Source organism: Schistocerca americana, chromosome 4, assembly GCF_021461395.2.
Source record: "Schistocerca americana isolate TAMUIC-IGC-003095 chromosome 4, iqSchAmer2.1, whole genome shotgun sequence".
Lineage (NCBI taxonomy): Eukaryota > Metazoa > Arthropoda > Insecta > Orthoptera > Acrididae > Schistocerca > Schistocerca americana.
The window spans coordinates 369,783,227-369,804,307 of record NC_060122.1 but is presented as its reverse complement, the minus strand read 5'-3'; the positions used below and the strand labels follow the sequence as shown (position 1 = coordinate 369,804,307).

The window sequence follows — 21,081 nt, the reverse complement described above, 5'->3', positions numbered from 1 at the left end:
CTGCCCTCCAATACTAAATTGGTGATCCCTTGCTGCATCAGAATATGCCCCACCAACCGATCCCTTCTCCTAGTCAAGTTGTGCCACAAATTTCTCTTCTTTCCAATTCTATTCAATACCTCCTCATTAGTTATGTGATCTATCCATATAATCTTCAGCATTCCTCTGTAGTACCACATTTCGAAAGCTTCTATTCTCTTCTTGTCTAAACTATTTATCGACCACGTTTCACTTCCATACATGGCTACACTCCACACAAATACTTTCAGAAACGACTTCCTGACACTTAAATCTATACTCGATGTTAACAAATTTCTCTTCTTCAGAAACGCTTTCCTTGCCATGGCCAGTCTACATTTTATATCCTCTCTACTTCGACCATCATCAGTTATTTTGCTCCCCAAATAACAAAACTCGTTTACTACTTTAAGTGTCTCATTTCCTAATCTAATTCCCGCAGCATCACCCGATCGAATTCCACTACATTCCATTATCCTCCTCGTTTTGCTTCTGTTGATGTTCATCTTATATCCTCCTTTCATGACACTGTCTATTCCGTTCAGCTGCTCTTCCAGGTTCTCTGCTTTCTCTGACAGAATTACAATGTCATCGGTGAACCTCAAAGTTTTTATTTCTTCTCCATGGATTTTAATTCCTACTCCAAAGTTATCTTTTCTTTCCTTTACTGCTTGCTCAGTATATAGATTGAATAGGATCGGGGATAGGCTACAATCCTGTCTCACTCCCTTCCCAACCACTGCTTCCCTTTCATGTGTTAGCTGGTCGAATAGCAGTAGAGACATCAGCTTGGAATTCACAGTAATACTTGTGGCAGTGTCTTTCGTATTGACTAATGACGCAGGTGTTGCTTCTAGTCAAGACCACGATAAGGTCACAGAATTAGTCTTATTTGTTGTTGCTGTGGTCTTCAGCTGCAATATAAATTTATTTTTTCCCCGAATTCCGTTCAGTATCTCCTCATTTTTTATTCGATCTACTCATCGACTCACTGGGTAATAATGCACACTTAGTAGTAGCACTAGAAACATAAAACTCGCTGAAACCAAATGTGAAAAGGGAGCGGAACCGTAAGCTTCAATTCGAATACTGTGTATTTAGAAAAATGTGTGTGAAATCTTATGGGACTTGACTGCTAAGGTCATCAGTCCCTAATCTTACACACTACTTAACGTAAATTAGCCTAAGGACAAACACACACACCCATGCCCAAGGGAGGACTCGAACCTCCGCCGGGACTAGCCGCACAGTCCATGACTGCAGCGCCTGAGACCGCCCGGCTAATCCCGCGCTGTGTATTTAGAGCAAGGCTAGGAAGAAAGGTAATCCGATGCTTTCACATATCACCTGTGTTGGTCTGTAGCGGCAAAACGCCTCCGATAAAACGTAAATGTCGTGTGACTGGGGCCTCCCGTCGGGTGCAAGTCTTTCGATTTGAAGCTACTTCGGAGACTTGCGCGTCGATGGGGATGAAATGATGATGATTAGGACAACACAACACCCAGTCTCTGAGCAGAAAAAATCGAACCCGGGCCCTTAGGATTGACATTCTGTCGCGCTGACCATTTTTTTAAAAAAATTTATTTTATTCGCTTTTGTTCGTTGCATCTGCTCGGGGCGGATGTCGTAAGACATCCATTGAAGTTCGTTGTTGATCGATTAACTCAGTTTTTTATTACAGAGGGCACGTAACCCTCTGACCGAACAAAACCACGCAGCTACCGGGGGCGGACAACGGCGCCGATAAAACTCGGGAAATTATCACAAAATGGTAATAGGGGAATGATTCAGCTTGATAGCTGTAGAAAGGATAGGCCACGGATTAGAATGGGTGACAGGGACAGGTATTCGCATGGGATTGTCCTGAACATATAACCCGGTGAAGACTACATTACCATGCGATTACGCTGTTCTGTGAATCACTTAAACAGTCTTCATTCTTCTTCCTCTTTATCGTTGCCTTGTCCCACGTCACATAGGGTCGGCGTTGCTCTTCTGGATCGTTCTCCTCCATGCCTCTTCCTTCTTCCATCCTTTTTCCCTTAGGTCCCCGGATATCTTATCCTTCCACCTCATCTTCGGTCTTCCTCTCCTTCTCGCTCCTTCAATCTTTATATCTTCAACTCTGTTTCCGATGTACTCTTCCCCTTTTCTCTGTAACTGTCCGTACCACCTTAGTCTGCTCTCTTGTATCTTTTTCCCCGTGGGTCCCACTTTCACAGCTCCTCTAACAAATTCATTTCTAATCCAGTCATTCCTTGTTACCCCACACATCCACCTCAGCATCCTCATTTCTGCCACTTCCATCTTCCTTTCCTGGGCTACTGTGATTGGCCATGTCTCTGCCCTGTATATCATAGCAGGCCTTACCACCGACTTGTACACTTTCCCTTTCAACCCAGTGCTCACCTTCTTGTCACACAACACTCCACTCATTTTCCTCCAGTTGTTCCAACCGCAATTTATTCGGTGTTGTGTCTCGCTTTCCAGTCTTCCGTCCCTCTGTATGAACGACCCCAGGTATTTAAATTTGCAGACCGATTTCAGCTCATCATCTTGGATCTTGCAAGACCTCACTTGCACATCCTTCAGTGCTAAATATTCTGACTTTGTCCTGCTAATTTTCATCCCTCTTTCTTCTAGTGCCTTCCTCCAATCCTCCAGCTTTTCCTCAAGTCTGTCGATGTCTGCTCACAAAGAACCACATCATCCGCAAACATAATATTCCAGGGCGCTTCCTTCTTCACATCTTTCACCAGCACATCCACAATCAGGTCAAAGAGGTAGGGACTAAGCGCAGACCCTTGATGTAACCCTACTTTTATCGGGAACTCCTTTGTCATGCCCACACTACTTCTCACCTGTGTCATTGCTCCTCTGTACATTTCCTTCACTACCCTCACATACTTCTCTGTCACTCACTGCTCTCTCATGCTTCTCCATATTTCGTCCCTTGGGACTCTGTCATATGCTTTCTCCAAATCAATGAAAGCCATATGTAGATCGGCTTGCAGCTCCCTGTGTCTCTCCACTATCCGCCTTAAAGCATGTATTGCATCAGTCGTTCATCTTCCAGGCATAAACCCAAACTGTTCTTCACACACCACAGTCTCCTTGCGTAATCTTGCTTCTATAACTCTTTCCCAAATTTTCATTGTATGTGCCATCAGTTTAATACCTCTATAGTTACTGCAGTCCTGCACATCACCTTTCGCCTTAAATATTGGGATCAGTACACTAGTTTTCCACTCGTCTGGCGTCTCCTCCTGTCGCCAAATCTTCTTCATTAAATCCCAAAGGAGCTCAATTCCCTTTTTACCGAGACACTTCCATACCTCAACGGGGATCTGGTCTGGGCCAACTGCCTTCCCATTTTTCATCTTTTCAACTACCCGTTCGACTTTATCTCTGCTTATATCCATCGTTAATCCTTCGTTTTCCCCTCCTTCCTCAGTTTTCACTCTTACATTTTCTTCATTCAGCAATTTCTCAAAATAATTCAATCACCTTTGGATTATTTTTCGATGGTCATGCAGGATTATTCCTGTTTCATCTTTCATTTGTTTTGTTGCTGTTAGAAGCTTTATCTCTTGATTTGCCTTTCAGTATCAGTTGTCTCATATCCTGATTTTTCTGTAGTTGTTCTATAACGACTCCTTTTCTTACTAGGCTAATTACTGTTTAGCTCTACAGGGCCATTATACTGAAATGTTTCCCCACACCACCTAGTATTGTCTTTCTATTTGTGTGAGTAACTGTATGTTCACTGTTGTGGGTAAATACATACAGCGTACACAGGGCGGTGTGTGAAACTGATGGCGATTACACGCTTCCGCTGTTGTAGAAATCTGCTCCAGATGCTGCAGATACCGTGTTGAGCTGAAAGTGGTAACCAAAATACGGAGAAATATTCTTCGGGGCTCTGTTGCATAGCAATCAGATTGCTTTCAGTTCTGAGAAATGTCCAGTTACTATTGTGGATTTGAATGATCCATGAAGTGACTTCTTTTCCGAAGAAAACATCGAACTATTTCACTAGAACTGAACGCTCCCTTCGGAACTGTTCTCAACTGGTGTTTATTAATAAATCACAATAGCAGTACATCGCTGGGTGTATAATAAGACGTACCTTCTTGAAATGAACAATATTTTATTGTTCTATTAACTGATTTCCTTCCATATGCACTTATATTTTACAATGTGAATCAAAAACTCGCAATGGCGTCGATTTTTTACATCACAAGAATGGCTCTCCTCCCCTAAAAAATTACTCTTAACAAGAACAAAAGAACTCTATATCCTAAGAATAATTGTGTGAGCGCTGACCGCCACAGAGTAATAAACAATATCTTTGTCTCTCTCTCGCACTGTCACAGCAAGTTACGCTGCATGATACATCATAGTTCGTATGCCTCCCTTACTGATTCAGCTTTAGCTTTAGCCACGGCTCGTTTTGCCTCCTTCTTTGCACTTTTGTATGCTTGCCCATCCTCAGCACTTCCGGATATGCCCATCCTCAGCACTTCCGGACATATCCCACTTCCTCTTAGCGTCCTTTTTTTCCTTCACAACCTTCTGCACCTCTTCATTCCACCACAATGCTTCCTTATCTTTTGACACCCCTTTCCCAGATGTTAACCCAAACACTTCCTCCCCGGTCTTCCTTATAACAGCACTATTTATTTTCCACCACTTCTACGCACTCTCTGCCAATTTTGCCTTTCTCAGTACTTTTTCACTAAACTCCTCTCTCAAATTTTTATCCTTTAATCTCCACCACTTAATTTTCCTTTCACTTAAACAGTAACAACAGGTAAATACCTAGAGATAACCGTCAACAGCGATCTAAAGTGGAATTATCACATAATATTGGCTCTTTTGGAAAGCAGATGTCAGGCTGGAATTGATTGTAAGAATCCCAAGGAAATATAATTCATCCACTAATGGTGTGGCCCATAAAACATTCGTTCGAATGCATTTTGAGTAGTGCACGTTAGTTTGTAACGCTTATCAGGTTAGATTAAAAGAGGAGATACAGAAGATCCTACCAGGAGCAGCTCATTTCGTATCGCCATCGTGTGATAAGCACTATTTAAAAGTGAAAGCTTTAGTAGTGCGATTTTACTTGGCGAAGATAATGGGCTAACCAGAAAAAATGACAAACTTTGAAACGAAAACAGCTTTAACGCAAAACATAAATCGTGAAAGTTTAAAAGTGTAGTTTTTCAATGTGAAGCTAATGGAGACCAGAAAAAATGACTGTGAAGAAAAACAACCCTAACACAAAATATGAGATATCAGGAAAAACATGGCATGTGGTAACAAGAAAGAAAGTAAAGGCTCACTGGCGACGCTGATACTTCAGTGAAACATGTCTGGATAATGGAAGAAAACGAAAAAAAATTATTTTGCTCAAGGGGTTCCCTCAGTTACCTTGATTTGACAGAAGACATGAGCTTCCAAATCTGGTTAGCCAGACGCGGGTCTGAACCGTCGTCCTCGAATACAAGTCCAGTATGCTAACCACTGCGCCACCCCGCTCGGTTTCTTACTCGCAACCGCCTGCCATCAGCTCCCCTACACCTTTTATTGTGGTTTGTTTTTCCTGTCAACAATTTGCTGTAAGTGTATTCCTACCTCTCTTTGCCTTATGGCATTACCACGCTGGTGATAAATGTTTTCATTTAATACAAGTTACATTTCATTACATGCAGTTCACTTGTCGGCATTGAAATTTAAAAATTTTGGAACATTTCAGTTATTAGCATTCACAAAGTGTTTGGTAAAAAAATATTTGTTTAGATTTTGTGTATTTTTCACCCCCTCCCAATAACATATTCTACCCCCCTCCCTTCCTTTCACCCAACCCTCTTCTTACCTCTTCGACTACTTTATCCCTGTCCCAGCTATTGTTTTATTATTGACATTGAATTTTATTTTTTGAGCATATCAATTTTTACTTGTTCTGTACTCTTTGGCCAGTGTCATACTGTTGCTGAAAAAAATACTGATCCTTTAGTTTAGGACACGAGTATTATATCCACCATTTTAATAAAATATATTTTTGTTGTTATTTGCTGTGAGTACTTTTCTATTTTAAATTTGGTATGCGCTACATTTAAAAACTGTAAGGCCATAGAGTAATGCATCTGCATGTACAAAACATGTTCTACTTCTCTATTACCGGAAATAATATGGCATCTTGTAAGTGAATTGCTTTTCTTATTTATTTAGTTGCTATGAATATTTTTATCTCTTTATACTATCAATATGAAATATTTACTGAATGATTCTTATTCATAATCAACTGTTCGGCAAGGTTGGTGGCGCTCTAATATCACATAGCCATCCACATAACGCCATTAGGTGTTAAAATTTATTTACTTTGTACACAGCTTAGGTTTATTGTTCAGTCTGTTCACGATCGTTACGGTAATATCATGTAACTATCAGGTCTACTAATTACTTCCAGTGTCTGAGTATGTGCTTTATGTCTACACGTTTAGAAGAATTGTGCATATTGTTTTGTTTTATTTCACATGTAGTTATATGTAATGTTTCATTATTGTCAGATTATCTGATGATGACATACACTGAGACGCGTCATTTTGGATCAATTCAATCATAGTGTATTGAGATAATGACTTATTACCTTGCGACCGACTCATGTTTCTACAGACTACATAAATGTAACATAGATGGTCGCCAACTGATAAGTTGATTGCCTGGAAATTTATTAAGTGGAAGGGGAAGTTTCAAATAGTATCTGACTTGTTCGTAAAAATAATAAAAAATAGTTGGCGCCAAGTAACATATAGCTTGTGTTGTAAATGGATGGTGGGATGCCAAATGAATGGCGCTTGTGTGGAAAATTGGTGATTATAAAAGATAAAGAGGTGTGCCAAAGATATGTCCTTGTGAAAAAATGTAAAATTTCGAATGATGCATCGTTTGTGTGGAAAACTGAAGGCGTGTGGTCCTCATACATCACTTGTGTTACGAAATAGAAGGGCGGCGCGTGAGATGATATGTTGCTTGTTGAGCTATACAAAATGAAAAGGGGGGGGGGGATGCCAAATGTCACTTACACGGAAAAACGGAGGAGGTAGAGTGACAAGTAATATGCCACTATTTTGCTTATGTCTAAACATGAAATATAGAAGTGGGATGCAAAATGATATGTTGTTTGCGTGGATAAATGAAAAATGGAAAGGGGGCTCAAGTCATATGTTGCCTGTGTGGAAAAATGAAGTTTGGAAGGGGGTGAAAAATAATGTCACTTTCATGTAAAAATTACAGATGGATAGTGGAATGTGCCAAATGATATGTCGCCTGTGTAGAAAAGTGGGAAGGAGGGGGTTGAAATGATAAGTTACATGTATGGAAGAAATTTTTAAAAAATGGAAAATTTAAAGTTATAAATACTGCACTAAATGATACGTCGCTTGTCCTTGAACTGTCTCTGGCCCCAAGTGGCTATTCATTCACAGAATATTACTTGCAACAATAAAGAGCATGTAATACAGACTAAGGTGTTCGTACAATATAAGACAATTCTAAATCTTCATGTGCCTGGATTCTCCACATGTAATTTTCCACTTTTCCACTTCGCCTACATTAATTCATTATTTACAAGACCCTGCAGAGTGCTAAATGTATGATTTGTCTCTGCTCTTCCCATCAATAGCGGAAAGAAAATAATAGTTATGTATGATGAAGTCTTCTCAGGATGTCCCTCGATTCAAGGAGCCGTTCTGCGGCAACATTTCGACACGTTTCTTAATCGTCATCTTCAGGCTAAGTGTCGGTTTCATATCGAATTTGTAACTGCTGCACTGCAGACTCCCCTGCGTCGTGCTGGAGGGTCCTGACGTTGCGTCCTGGTGCTCTCTGTCTGTTCCAACCGCTGCCTTCAATCGCTTTCACATCAGAGTGTTCTTGATGCGTTCTTGCTAGTGCTACATCCCACGCAGAGCTCAGTTCGAACAATATCATCATGGTCCCATTTCTCCACCATCTCTTTGACGATCTATGCGTAGAAAACGTTCGTCACGCTCGACCACTGTCTGTTCAAAGTGAAACATACGACTTTCGTTGCGGCTGCGTTCCGCCACTGCAGATTTGTCCGTCTGGCCAAGGCGAATGCCTCTCACATGTTCTGAGTGGCACCGCGAAATGCGCCACTGTGCTTTAACATAGTGTGTAGACTCTCCTTGACCCGTATGTCTGCTGATTTTTGCACTAGGGGGGTGAGCACAGATTTGCGTTGTGATCGATGGTGGTGGTTACCGACAATTAGGTACAGTTCCATGCGTGTCTTTTTTCTAGAGACAGAATGTCCCATGGTGCTATCAGTTTTCTTCCTTATCAGGATATCGACGAAATCCAGGCATCCATGGTGAACTTTATATTGTCGTGATTGCTATTAAGGTGGCCAAGAAATTCGCCATGCAGCCACACCACAAATGTGTCGTCCACATATCAGTAGGATACCTTTGGTTTCAGAAGCATGGTATCGAAAGCCATTTCCCTGAAGTATTCCATGTATAAGTTAGAAAAGCGTGGTGCAAGGGGGATCCTATAGTGACTCCATCTAACTGGCAGAACTTTGCACCACATTGGAAATAGGTGGTAGTGAGAGGGTGCCGAACACTTCCACAGTCCAAGTGGCTCCACAGTAAAGTCCAGGATTCCTTTCCAGTTAAAACCGTTTTCCCCTCATTGGCTAAAGTCAAAGTTATACTTGGCTCAAAGAAAGACGAACTAGGACTACGGACCCTGAAGTCAACGGCATCAGTTGCGAATGTGGCAAGCCATATAACGAACGCGTCTGTGTATTTCCCAGCACTGCTCAGACCATGTGTGAAGATTTGGCCTTGGCCAAACGGACAAATATGTAGCGAAGATAATACGTTTGATTTTAAACAAAGGTCTTGCACTGGACTAGCAGTTTCGGGATTCTATTATCAGAGAGGCAGTGGAGGTATGGGTCAACAACTATCTCGTCAGCCGGAATAGCTGTTTCCAACTGAGCTCCACATGGGATATGGCACTGGAACAAATAGGCCAAGAGCGCTCTGGCGCGAAAGCGGAGAAGGCAGTGGATGGAACCAACAACCAGCACAAGCACGCGACTCCAGGACCCTCCAACACGTCAGGAATAGGAATCCCCACCACCACTGTCCGCAATTCATCTCCCCCCTCCCCAACCGCCGTCCGCGACACACCTTTCGAAGGCATACGATTGGATTGGCTCAGTCGTTGCACACGAGCAGAGGAGCCTACAGTTCAGCGGCTATAAAGATATGAACTCGACATGATCCCGACAGTGCGCATGAAGATGAATAGTAGGAAACCTATCGAAACTTTGTCACAGAACGACGTCTTGACTCAGTTGATAACTTCATCATCGAAATTTGCCGAGAAAGCTTGCATATCCATAAAGAATTATAAATGTCAAGTTCAGACACATGCCATTTTAGGAGCAAATCGTAGTATTGGAGTGGTCTGATATTAAATTGTGCTAATGATTTTAGGAACGGCAGGATTTTCACGGGATAAATAACATTTACATTCTATATTCAGGAGAATGTGTGTGGTAGGAGCCTATTACTCAAATGTCCACCGATGTGCGTGCATTGCAGACTATGCGCTGTAGAGAAATTGTTCTGTTGTTACTGTATGAATGTGTGGTGTCTGTTTCTCCCGACGTGTCATAAAGGACAGATACCACACATTCGTATGATTGATTCATTTCGATGGGCAACGAATCCACTTTCTTAAGCGCGGATGCACCATTACATCTGATCTGCGAAAATCTCAAAGTAGCGAGCATGGAGGACAGGGACAGAGACTGCAGATAGGTAGCGCTTGGTGGGAATGGGGTCGGTTGACAAGCGTTCCAAGCTACAGTAGTCTGCACAGTTGCAATAAACACTGTGTCTGGGTGGTGCTGTGGTGAAGCGCAACTGCCTAGTAATCGGGAGATCCTGGGTTCGCCACAGCTGATTCTGCGCAAAGTTTAGATACTGCAGACATCAATAAGCCCTTCCCTTCCCTTTCTCCCCCTCCACCTTCAGTTTACATATAATGTTGTCATTGGCCGTATGAAGCTAATCCCGGAGAACATCTCGTAGCACAATACTGATCCGTCTCTCAGATTCCCACAAAGTGCGTAGCTGTGTTTGTTATTTTTACGCTTTGGTACAACCTAAAAAATAAAAATAAATTGTGTGACATTCAAGGAGCGTGGCCATCGCCAACAATATTGTTGCCTAATCATTCATGAACAGATGTGGTTAACAGTGAACACATAGTGTGCTGTGGGGCGATCACTCTGTTGTATAAATAATTCAAAAGCCAAGATCGCTTAAACACTGTTTACTGGATGACCGTTTCAACACAGTAAAGGTGCCATCATCGGATCTGAATGTAGCTTAAGATTTATAAACCATTTGGATATAACAATACGTGAGGCAGATCAGCTGATATAAAATCACTGTCACAGAAATAAAAATTAAAGAACAACTGCTCTCATGGTCATTCTATTCCATCAGATATATAAAATCGAAGTCACAAGATAAAACCGAAGTCACAAGATAAAACTTCGGTTTTATATATCTGATGGAATAGAATGACCATGAGAGCAGTTGTTCTTTAATTTTTATTTCTGTGACAGTGATTTTATATCAGCTGGTCTGCCTCACGTATCGTTATATCCAAATGGTTTATAAATGTTAAGCTACATTCAGATCCGATGATGGCAACTTTAGTGTGTTGAAACCGGTCATCTAGTAAACAGTGTTTAAGCGATCTTGAATTTTGAATTATTTATACAAGTGGTTAAACAGAGAGCGTGGCAGTCATCCTGCTGAAAACCTGTTTAGACACTGTTCCGTAGAGAGACCACTGCCCTTTGACAGCCATATAGCATTTTTACGTATCATTTATTGTGCATGGTATGGGACCTTGTAAGATAGTGAGGCCAGTGACATGCTCCGATGGCATTTCATGACATAGTTTCGTCTCAGGTAGTTTCAACTGTTTACTGCAGGACACTGTTAGATCAGTAATGACATTGGCGTTGATTGACAAAACCATCGACAAGACAAATTATTTTGGCTTTCTAATAACCTTAAGGAACACGCCCTGCCAGCCACTGTGCCATCAAAGAATAACTTATTCCAATTTCATGCAGCTGTTTAATTTCATTAGGAATAAAGGAATCATCAATTCCACTTGCACCTTTTTTATAAATCGTATAACTTTTACATATACAAACAGCGAAATAATTAATCCTATTAATAATTGGTCTAATATTTAAAACCACAAAACTCTATAGGTTACAGCTGATTACTTGTCAAAGAAATCCTACAAATATTTCTAATGATTACGTGTCGAACAAATACCGCAGACCCCATCGTTTAAGAGCTGTTTCACACCTTGTGATTATGTCCCTTGCTGTTTCCTGGCGGTACTGAATAATTACTAAAATATTAGCAAGGAGATGAAAAATATGTCGTATAAGCTTAGAGTGAACTTGAACAACAAAATGAATGTTTGTGCATACAAAGCAAGTTGCCAATCTGTGCACCACTGAAGTCTGACTGGATATTTATACAGCTTTATTTAGCTAGTACTTTACAGATAACTGCATCATCTGCGAAAAGTCTGAGGTAATTATTAATATTTTATGCCAGGTGATTAATATATAACGCAGGCAGCAAGGGTCCTAACACACCTCTCTGTAAGCATGAAGTTTCTTCTGTTTGGGCAATGACTCCATCCGAGCTAACTTACTGCGTCCTCCCTACCAATAAATTATCAGTCGATTCACAAACGGTATTTGATGCTCCATATGATCGTACTTTTGTTAGAAAACACTTTGTCTTGGTACCAATTCACTTTTCGGAAGTCAAGAAATACAAACTGCATTAAATGTAAGAGAAACGCAAGTTGGGTTTCATACGGTCCATGTCTTCGGTATCCAGACTGACTGGCATGAGAGAGGTCTGTTCAAGGTACCTCATTACTTTTGAGCTCGGAATATGTTCTACTAGAGCATGCAGAAAGTAATACATCCGAATTTTTGGTGTGCAAACTATTAAATCTTTTTTACAACAAACTTTAAAATGTTTTACATCTTTATTCTTCGTTCTTACATGTTTATATCTCAACATAGTCACCCTGGCGACGAACTCATTTCTCCAAACGAGGGACGAGATTGTTGATACCTTCACTATAGGATGTTTGACTGTTGACGGTGCCACAGCCTCAAATCTGCTTGCACCGCTTCATCAGTATCAAAGTGAAGTCCTCGAATGTGTTATTTTAAATTCTGGAAACAGATGAAAATCTGAAGGGGCCAAATCCGGAATGCACGGAGGTTGATGGACGACTGAATTACAGGATTTGGATTGTTGAAAATGTCGCAGCTCTCGTGTCTGGTTTGTTATTGTCATGCTAAAGGAGAGGGTTCTCCATGTGTGGACGAACTCTTTGAATTCGAAACTCGATTAGGGCTCGCTTTATCTCACGCACAGACATAGTTACGTTTCACGCTACTATGTTAACACGCTACAATTCTAATCTTCCTATGGACGGAGGGCTGCAAGTATTTGCACATGAGGAATGAAGATGTAGACTGTAAATAACATTTGTTTTATTTGAAAAGTCTTATGGGTTTTCAACAAAAAATTTGGCGGGGTCACTTTTCAGCGCGGCGCGCCATATTTCACGGCAGATGTACAACAATGAGACTGAAGAGTGGGGCATTTCTTACGTTCCAAGAGAACGCATACGTTTTTGTGACAGCGTCTAAAGAAGTTTTTAAAATTAATTTTTTCTAATGTCATTCTAGATGTACGTGGGTGAAGGCTATCATTCTCATAGTGAGTTAATATCGATAAGGATACACTATCAAGGCCTGCATGCAGTATCAAGTGTTTCACTGCTGAAACGTGAAATATTTTTGTAATAGCAAAAACACTTCAGCATCGTAACATTTCATTGACGCAATATGATGATATTTGCAACTAAAGTATGAACTATTCGCTAATTTTTCAATTCTGAAGTTCTTGCCATCCAGTGTACTGATACAGTTTGAATATTTTCGTCAGTTACGAAATCTTCCAGAGATTTTCATGCACTCTTTTTCGTTTCGACAGTTTTCTTGTGTACATCCCAAAATATTTTCGTGTTCTTGAGACTTAAGTTCCCAGATCACACTGTCATCACTCAAGGAGAATTTAACCATCCAACGATCAACTGAAAAAATTTTTATATGTGGTTAGCATGATAACACGTCCTGCAGACCTAACTAAATGCGTCCTCTGAGAACTACCTAGATGAGATTGTTCGTAAGCGCACTTGGAATAATAGTTGACCATTCACTTGATAGATATGTAGCTAGTAAAACAGTTCTTGGTGGGAGGGATCGTTCACGAAATGCAATTACTGTAAAGAAACTTTTAAAGAAACAGAAACTACGGCGTACTCGGGGTAAACGCAAAGCATAGGGCTGTAGATTTAGTTCTACAGCTATACTCTGCGAAGAGTACTTTATGTGCCACTGTTACTCGCCTCTTTTCCTGCTCTAGAAACGAATGGTTCGCTGGAAGGATGGTTGCTGGTAAGCCTCCGTGTGAGCTGATACTAAATAAAACGTGTTAGGGCAATATGGGAAGCATTCAGCGACCATCGTAGCAGAATATTGTCGAAGGATCTCTCACAACTCCCAAAGGAAGTCTGGTCATATGCAAATACCATTAGTGGTACAGTACCAAAGTTAGGGCCAGACGTTCATGGACGAGACTGGGACTGAAATCAGGGACAGCAAAGCAAAAGCAGAAACGATGAATCCGATTTTAAAACGTTCCTTTGAAAGTGAAAATCCATGGGTATTCTCCCATTTTATTTTCGCACCATTGCAGAGACGAGCGATATAGGTATTACTGTCAGTGGTGCTGATGAGCTAGCCCCTCTTTTAACCATAATCTGCCATAGATCCCTCGAACAAAGAACACAGATCACATCCGTCTGCAAAAAAGTGATCCACAAACTACTGCCCAGTATGGTTGATATCCAACAATTTTTGAGCTCTAACGTAATGAGGTATCTTGAACAGAATTCCGAAAACATCGATCTCGTGAAATTCAACGCATACTTTTCTCGCATTAGATTCTGAAAGTTCTCCATTTTCTAACAGCAGTTCTATCAGCTGTCCACAAGTGAAGATATCTTGGCAGGAGGACTCAGCATGTCATTTTGGATGCAGCGTCAGCGGCAGATGCAGAAGTAACTTCGGATGTGTCCCAGGAAAGTGTGTTGGGACCCTGATTATTTTGTTATTAATGACCATTGATAATGTGACCTTAATAGTAACCTCAGTCTTTTCGCAGATGATGCTGTCATCTGTAATGAATTACTGTCTGAAAAATGTTGTACAAAAATCCAGCCGGATCTTGGTAAGTTTTCAGAGTAAAGCAAATATTCCCGTCAGATGCTCACAAACGTGTAAATGTGCACTTCATCAAAATCACTATGACTACAGTATCAACCAGTCAGATGTAGAATAGGCGAACTCATACAAATACTTGTATGTAACACTATGGACATGAAATGGAATGATGAGATCGACTCAGTAGTAAGAAAGCAGGTAGCAGACTACGTTTCATTTGTTGAATATTAGGGAAATATAATGAGTCTGCATGGGAGATTGTTTATTAATCACTAGTGTGACCCATCCCAGAATACTGCTGAAGCATACTGATACCAAATAGGCTATAAAGGCATATTGAACGTATACAAAGGAGGACAGCGCACCTTACCACATTTGTTTGACCCTTGGGAGAGTGTGACAGAGATGTTGAAGAAAATGAGCTTGCAGGCACTTGAAGATAGATGCGAACTACCCCGAGAAGAGTTTCAAGGATCAGTTGCAAATGTTGACTCTATAAATGTACTACACTTCCCTACATATCGTTCACGTAAGCAACGTGAGGAAAAGATTAGATTAATAACAACGCGCGCAGAGGCATTTAAACAGTAATTCTTTCAGCACTCCATAACTGAATGGAACGGGAAGAAGTCCTAATCAAAGATACAGTGGGAAGTTCCGTCAGTCATAAACTCGACAGTGAGGGCAGGATATGGATAGAGATGTAGAAACATCGTGTTGCGTGGGAAAAAATCCTGGGACCAAGAACTGACCTCTTGATTTGTAATGATTTTATCCAGTGTTCAGTGAAATTACAACATCGTTACAACTGCGTCGTCGCAGTCAGTGTGTGTGAACACCAACAGTTACACACTACCGCTTTCTAACTGTGGCACGGTCTCTAGTTTTGCAACATGTTCATATACACTTGTTCGTTAACGATCTCATCAACGAAGAAGTATGTGCCGTAAATTCTAAACTATGAACTCTTGGTGAGACGCGAACATGCCACGTAACAATGTTCAAATGGCTCTGAGCACTATGGGACTTAACATATGAAGTCATCAGTCCCTAGAACTTATAACTGCTTAAACCTAACTAACCTAAGAACATCACATACATCCATGCCCGAGGTAGGATTCGAACCTGCGACCGTAGCGGTCGCGATGTTCCAGACTGAAGCGCCTAGAACCGCTCGGCCACTCCGGCCGGCCTAACAATGTCATCATTTTCTGTGTCCAGCTTTGGCGCACATGTCTGTTCAGTATAACATATAGGGTGTTCGGAAATTCCTGTTAATTCTGGAACTTGTAGAGAGAAGTGAGTACATAATACTCTGGACAGGAACCCACGTCCGGAAACGTACCGTTTCCGTTCTACGACGGTTTCAATTCAGAGTTTAATTCATCCACTTCTCCTTGAGGAACTGAATTAGGCTTGACACAATACAATTATTAGGTAATGGTTCGAAAGGAATCATAATGAAACATCCATTTCTCACTTAAGCATAGTTGTTTGTATTAACATAATACGTAAACATTACTTGTGTACGTTATTCCAAAATAAAAAAGAACCCATCATACTGTACGTACAGAACAGTTCTTGTGCAATATTACAGCGACTCGATATGGCGACCACCAACGTTGTTTCAGACATTGTACCTACGAGCCATGTACTGGTACATTCTCTCCAGCGCACCTGATGTCTCTTCAACTTATAGTGACATCAGGTGACTCGCTGAAATAGTACTCGTCATCTTCTCTACCCTAGTGCGTACCACGACAAGCACCCCTGAGACTTTTCTGTCAGCAGACTTGGACGCATTTAACATCTGAACTGAAACCGTCGCAGAATGGAAACGGTACGGTTCCGTACATGGGTTCCTATTCAAAATATTATGTACTCATTTCCCTCTATAAGTCGTAGAAGCTTGTAATGGGAATTTCCGAACAAGCTGTCTACCCTAAATAGGTACCAAAACGTTTGTAAGTCATTAAGACAGGTTTCTGATGAAACATATACCTTTCACATTCTACAGCATTCGTACAGAAACCCCGAGACTACTCATTCCTTCCTAGACGTCACAGGATGTAGAAATTAAATACATGGTTTCTGAGGCAGCCGTTAATTCACATCTACCAAAACGGTAGAGTGTAGATCATTAATCTCTCTGGTCACTCTGTTCGTCGATGTCTGTGCCTTACACTGCCAACTCAATAACTGCTTACGTCACGTCAGTTTTCTCTTTAAGGAGATATCATTCGATTGCAGTGCACTCATAACGTCGTCTAATGTAACTGCCACTCGTTGCATGTTTGTAAAACATCGTTCTGAAGCGCCGTTACACTGTTGTAACTAACAATAGTCTGAAGCAAGTGAATTTAAAGCTCAATATGAGTTCAGTAACTTTAATTTTACTGTTATATGAAATCGGCAACGTTACGTAAATTCTTAATATGATGTAGCAGATGAAAACGGCAGCTGAGTAGTGAAAAAGAAAGATAAAAGCGTTCTTTTGCTTACTCTCTTCGTATTTATAGAATTTCACTGTTCGAGAATTTCATTAAGGCAATCAGAAATCCAAAATTGTTAAGGTTTTCGTGGCCACTTGTTGACAAACTGCCTATTGGCTTCTGTCTCGGGTTATTCGGCCGACGATCGTCTAATGATTTTACTGACGTTTCGTCAGCACGAGTGGCTAGCATTGTCAAAGCTTCACCCTCCATTTTCGGTGGTGAACTCAATGCCAGCCACTCGTGCTGGCTAAACGTCAGTAAAATCATTAGATGAGCGTCGGCTGAAGAACCCGAGACAGAAACCAATAGGCAGTTTGTCAATCAGAAATCATTTATTTGGAAAGTGCAGCTCACATTCTCGTAAATAATGGAAGCTGAAGCTGCGTGCATTTGACCACTGCCATGTCTCTGTTTCGATTTAAATGCAGTTTTAATCAAGAGTCATGTGAATTCATGTTACCGATTGTAGGAGCATTTTCTATATCATACCGCATAATACAGAACAAGTTAAGTTTCCCTACTTTTTTATCTTAGCTCTATCAGTGAGAGAACCAGGTGAAAACATAAACCACGTTCGTTCCTCACAACACAGCAGTTTGGAAGAAAGATGTGATACAAAAACTGCATTTTCAGTGCCATATGGGCTTGGAACTGCTCATACGAGTAGATGAGGTCATCAAAAAGTTCTATGAAATATTTTCCATTGAAGTTTACCAGAAAAAATTCGGAACAAATTTTATACGTACTGCTGAGGGAAAACTTTGGTTGGCTCTATTAATCGTTCAAGCTCCACGTTTTTCACTCCAGGAGTTAATAACTGTGCCTTCTTGAAAGTTTTCTCTAACAGTTTTCTTGTCACAGTACAGCTTTGACAATCACAACAGGAAACAACAGCACTTGGTTTTGCTTGCTTGATATTTCAACGAAAGTGAAATAAAAGCACTGCAAATTTCCTGCAGTTATCCCGCCTCGTCTACTCCCACCAGGATAACATTTATATCTGGATATGTATCTTCAGTGTATGCAAGCAAACGCCACTGGAACGGAAAGAAACTAGTTACTATTGTGTAATGGCGCTGCTTTAAGACTTGTTTCCGAAGTGTTAATAAACAGTCGTTATTGATCAGTGTATTCAGTACATCCTTCAGGCCAACCATAGATTTGCAGTATGTGAGGACACCTCTAATTACAAAGAAATTCTTTAGTTCTATTTCTAAATGTGGGCAGTTTTATGCACACTTGGAGATAGTTCCACTGTTTTGAACACGATGCCTTACTTTCGGGAAGTGCTAAGTGCCTGATGAGATTACTGTGCTCCCCTTATATCATCCAGAGAATCGAGGATGATATGATTGGAGAGAAACCCTCATCTCTTGATGTGGTTTACCATCTTCCGCTGAGGATTTGTTAAAGTTCACAGGATCGTCTTCTGGTGGTTTAGAACGGCCTTTGTCCTAAGGTACGGAGTGAATTTCGGAGCGCTTGTAAAGGTATACAAATCTTGCTGTGTTTCCTCATGGAGGCCTATTTGTTAATAGAGAAAACGATTAAAAATAAAAGCCAGTAGCATGGTTGGTAGAATCTGTCCAAATTAATTGTCAGTCGGAAAGGCGTACGATGTCATTTTCACTGCGCGTTGATGTTGTAGGAAAACATAGTTCAGCTTGCATATTGTCCTCATTTTTAGTCCTGGTGCACTATATTAAAGCTAAAATGCAAGAAATGTGCCCCATTTTGTAGTATGCGCACGTACAGAAGAAGTTAAAACATTTGTGAGATATGCCGATTGATAGTAGGCTGCCAGCGGGAAGCACGTCAGGATTCTCATGTAAGCACTTCGCGAAGCGTCGGAATACGACCGCTTTATTATGACAGCTACTAAGCACTTAGGGTGCTCAGACAGTGCTGTCAAAAGCTTAATCGTCGGACGAGTATTTAACGAAAAAAAAATTGCAGGTAAATTAGAACTAATATGTAAAATTATGAAAGTTTCGAATTTAGCCGTACCAAATTAATGAAGTTAATTTCATTACATTTCCATAACATTTTGCGTCCTTGACTGTGTTATTAGACAGTAATAGAGTGTAGCCGATGTTTGTAAAGTACGTGGCCTCAGTATCGATTCTTATGGTGAGTGCCTTTTCTTGTAGATTGTGGTCCAATCATCTAGTTGAACTTTCATTAAGCTAAGTAGGGACTGCGCTGTTACCTCCTCCTGACGGTCAGGACATGTCAGTGCTTATTTGGAGCCCGAAGTGCGGTGCGAGAAATGTCAGCTTTGGTGGCTGAAAGACGAAAGATTTATCGAGCTCTGCACTTCTTCTTCATGCTGTGCAAAGTAGCTGGTACTGTTCCGTGCTCCTTTGATCGTAAGAAAGGCGAATTTGTCGCATCGAGATGGGGAAGATTGTACTGCATTTTCATTGCATTATTTTGTTTAAGTTTCGTACTTTATGACGTAGTTGTTGAAATACCGCTAGTCTATAGCAGCGAGAATAGCTTGGTGAAGTATGTACACATCTTCAGTACTATTGCAGCACCATCAGCCGTCACAATTTCTATACTGCGAAGTTCCATCTTGAAGCAGAGACACATAATGCTCTTCTGCACAAAGTTACTTTCAGTTGACACTTTTCTGTATAGAAACATTGAGTCAGAGTATTTGAGCGCCAACATTGTCTTTCGACGAGCTATTCTTGGAGTGGCGATTTGTACAGCATGTTTGTTTAGTCACTCTGCGTGGCTTAAAGTATATCGTATCAAGTCACCTCTCTTTCTGTCTTCGTATTTGTCCTTTTTAGTAAGAAATATTATCGTTCTACAATTCTGGGCTTTTAATATATTATTATATAGAAAATTTCAAGAACTCAATAAATATTTACTGCAAGTGTTCGTAGTAAATTCGGAGGACGATATCGATAACCTGATCTCATCACTGGTGAGGGTTTCTGCAAGGCACTGTTCTCCGTCTCTTTCTAACAAAGTTTCTCTACTGAACCCCTACGTACATCGACCTGTAGCAAGGAAGAGGCATAACGTTACATCTAGTATACCAACCGCACTGAAATTCGAAGTCGACGCTCCTCTTCCTAGTCTACAAAAGGTCTATTGTCTCTTATGTGACTTAACTAAAACTGTGAACGCCGCCTACGGCGTACAGATTCTTGTGGAAATAACGAGTAGTTTCGTACACATTGTTGTACTCATATACACAATGATGGCGCGTTTGCTCGATACGGGAGCACTCTGGGCTGGTGAGACGATCGACACCATTGTTCTGCTGAACACTCCATGGGTAGCGATGTTATACGTGCGCCTGGCGACCGTAGCGTACAGCAGTGATAAGGTCGTTCAAGAGGCGAGCCGCACTGAACAGTTGGCCAGAAAGCTGTTGCTGGTGTCGCCGAAAGGAGACTGGGGCCTTCGATCTGGTCTGAAGCAGATGGCTCAGCAGGCGAGCAGCACTCGACCCCGTTACAGTGCTGCTGGGTTCTTCTCTGTCGACTGGTCGACTCTCAAGAACATCGTGGCCGTCATCGCCACCTACCTTGTCATCCTCGTGCAGTTCGGTTCTCCTTGTGTCAATAACTAACACAGCGAAACAAGTCCTTGTTGACTGAGTTACTGTAAGGAGTGGTTTAGAATTACTTAGAACATTATCACCTTGTGAAATTGTCAACGTATCATGTCTCTCTCGAGCGTAAATACTTTTTTCAAATAAAACCAGCATTGTGAACTATGCAGTAAATATTCTTGTGATTTCTCTGCCTCTCTCTCTCTGTAGTAATGGAAACAAATACTAGCTTAGATAAGCTTTTAGAGATAAAGATGTTTCTACAGACTAATTGAACACGCCGATGGTTGCCCTCATATCCATGTTACTGCCATTGTTGCTTGAAGGTAATGTTTGTTACTGTTCTATCTCTCGTATTAGATACTGCAATAAATTGGTGTGATCCCCTACATTATACAAACGTTTAACGAATTATCTTAATACGTCAAATCTAAACACTGTGGTGGGGTGAATAGGATGGTCAAAGGAAACAAGAATCGAAAAACGAATCTAACATTTTCGTACTCGGTCATTCCACAAAAACTATAAATATCGTA

At 41.0% G+C, this 21,081-nt stretch overlaps 1 protein-coding gene across 1 annotated transcript; it reads right to left on the bottom strand.

The window, feature by feature from the left end:
• Window positions 1-1,989: 1,989 nt before the first annotated feature.
• LOC124613491 lies at window positions 1,990-19,548 on the bottom strand. The gene is made up of 2 exons (XM_047142199.1): window positions 19,488-19,548; window positions 1,990-2,705 (listed from the first exon to the last, which is right to left on the bottom strand). Exons 1-2 carry the CDS (start codon window positions 19,546-19,548, stop codon window positions 1,990-1,992), a joined length of 777 nt encoding a protein of 258 aa, XP_046998155.1.
• Window positions 19,549-21,081: the final 1,533 nt, after the last annotated feature.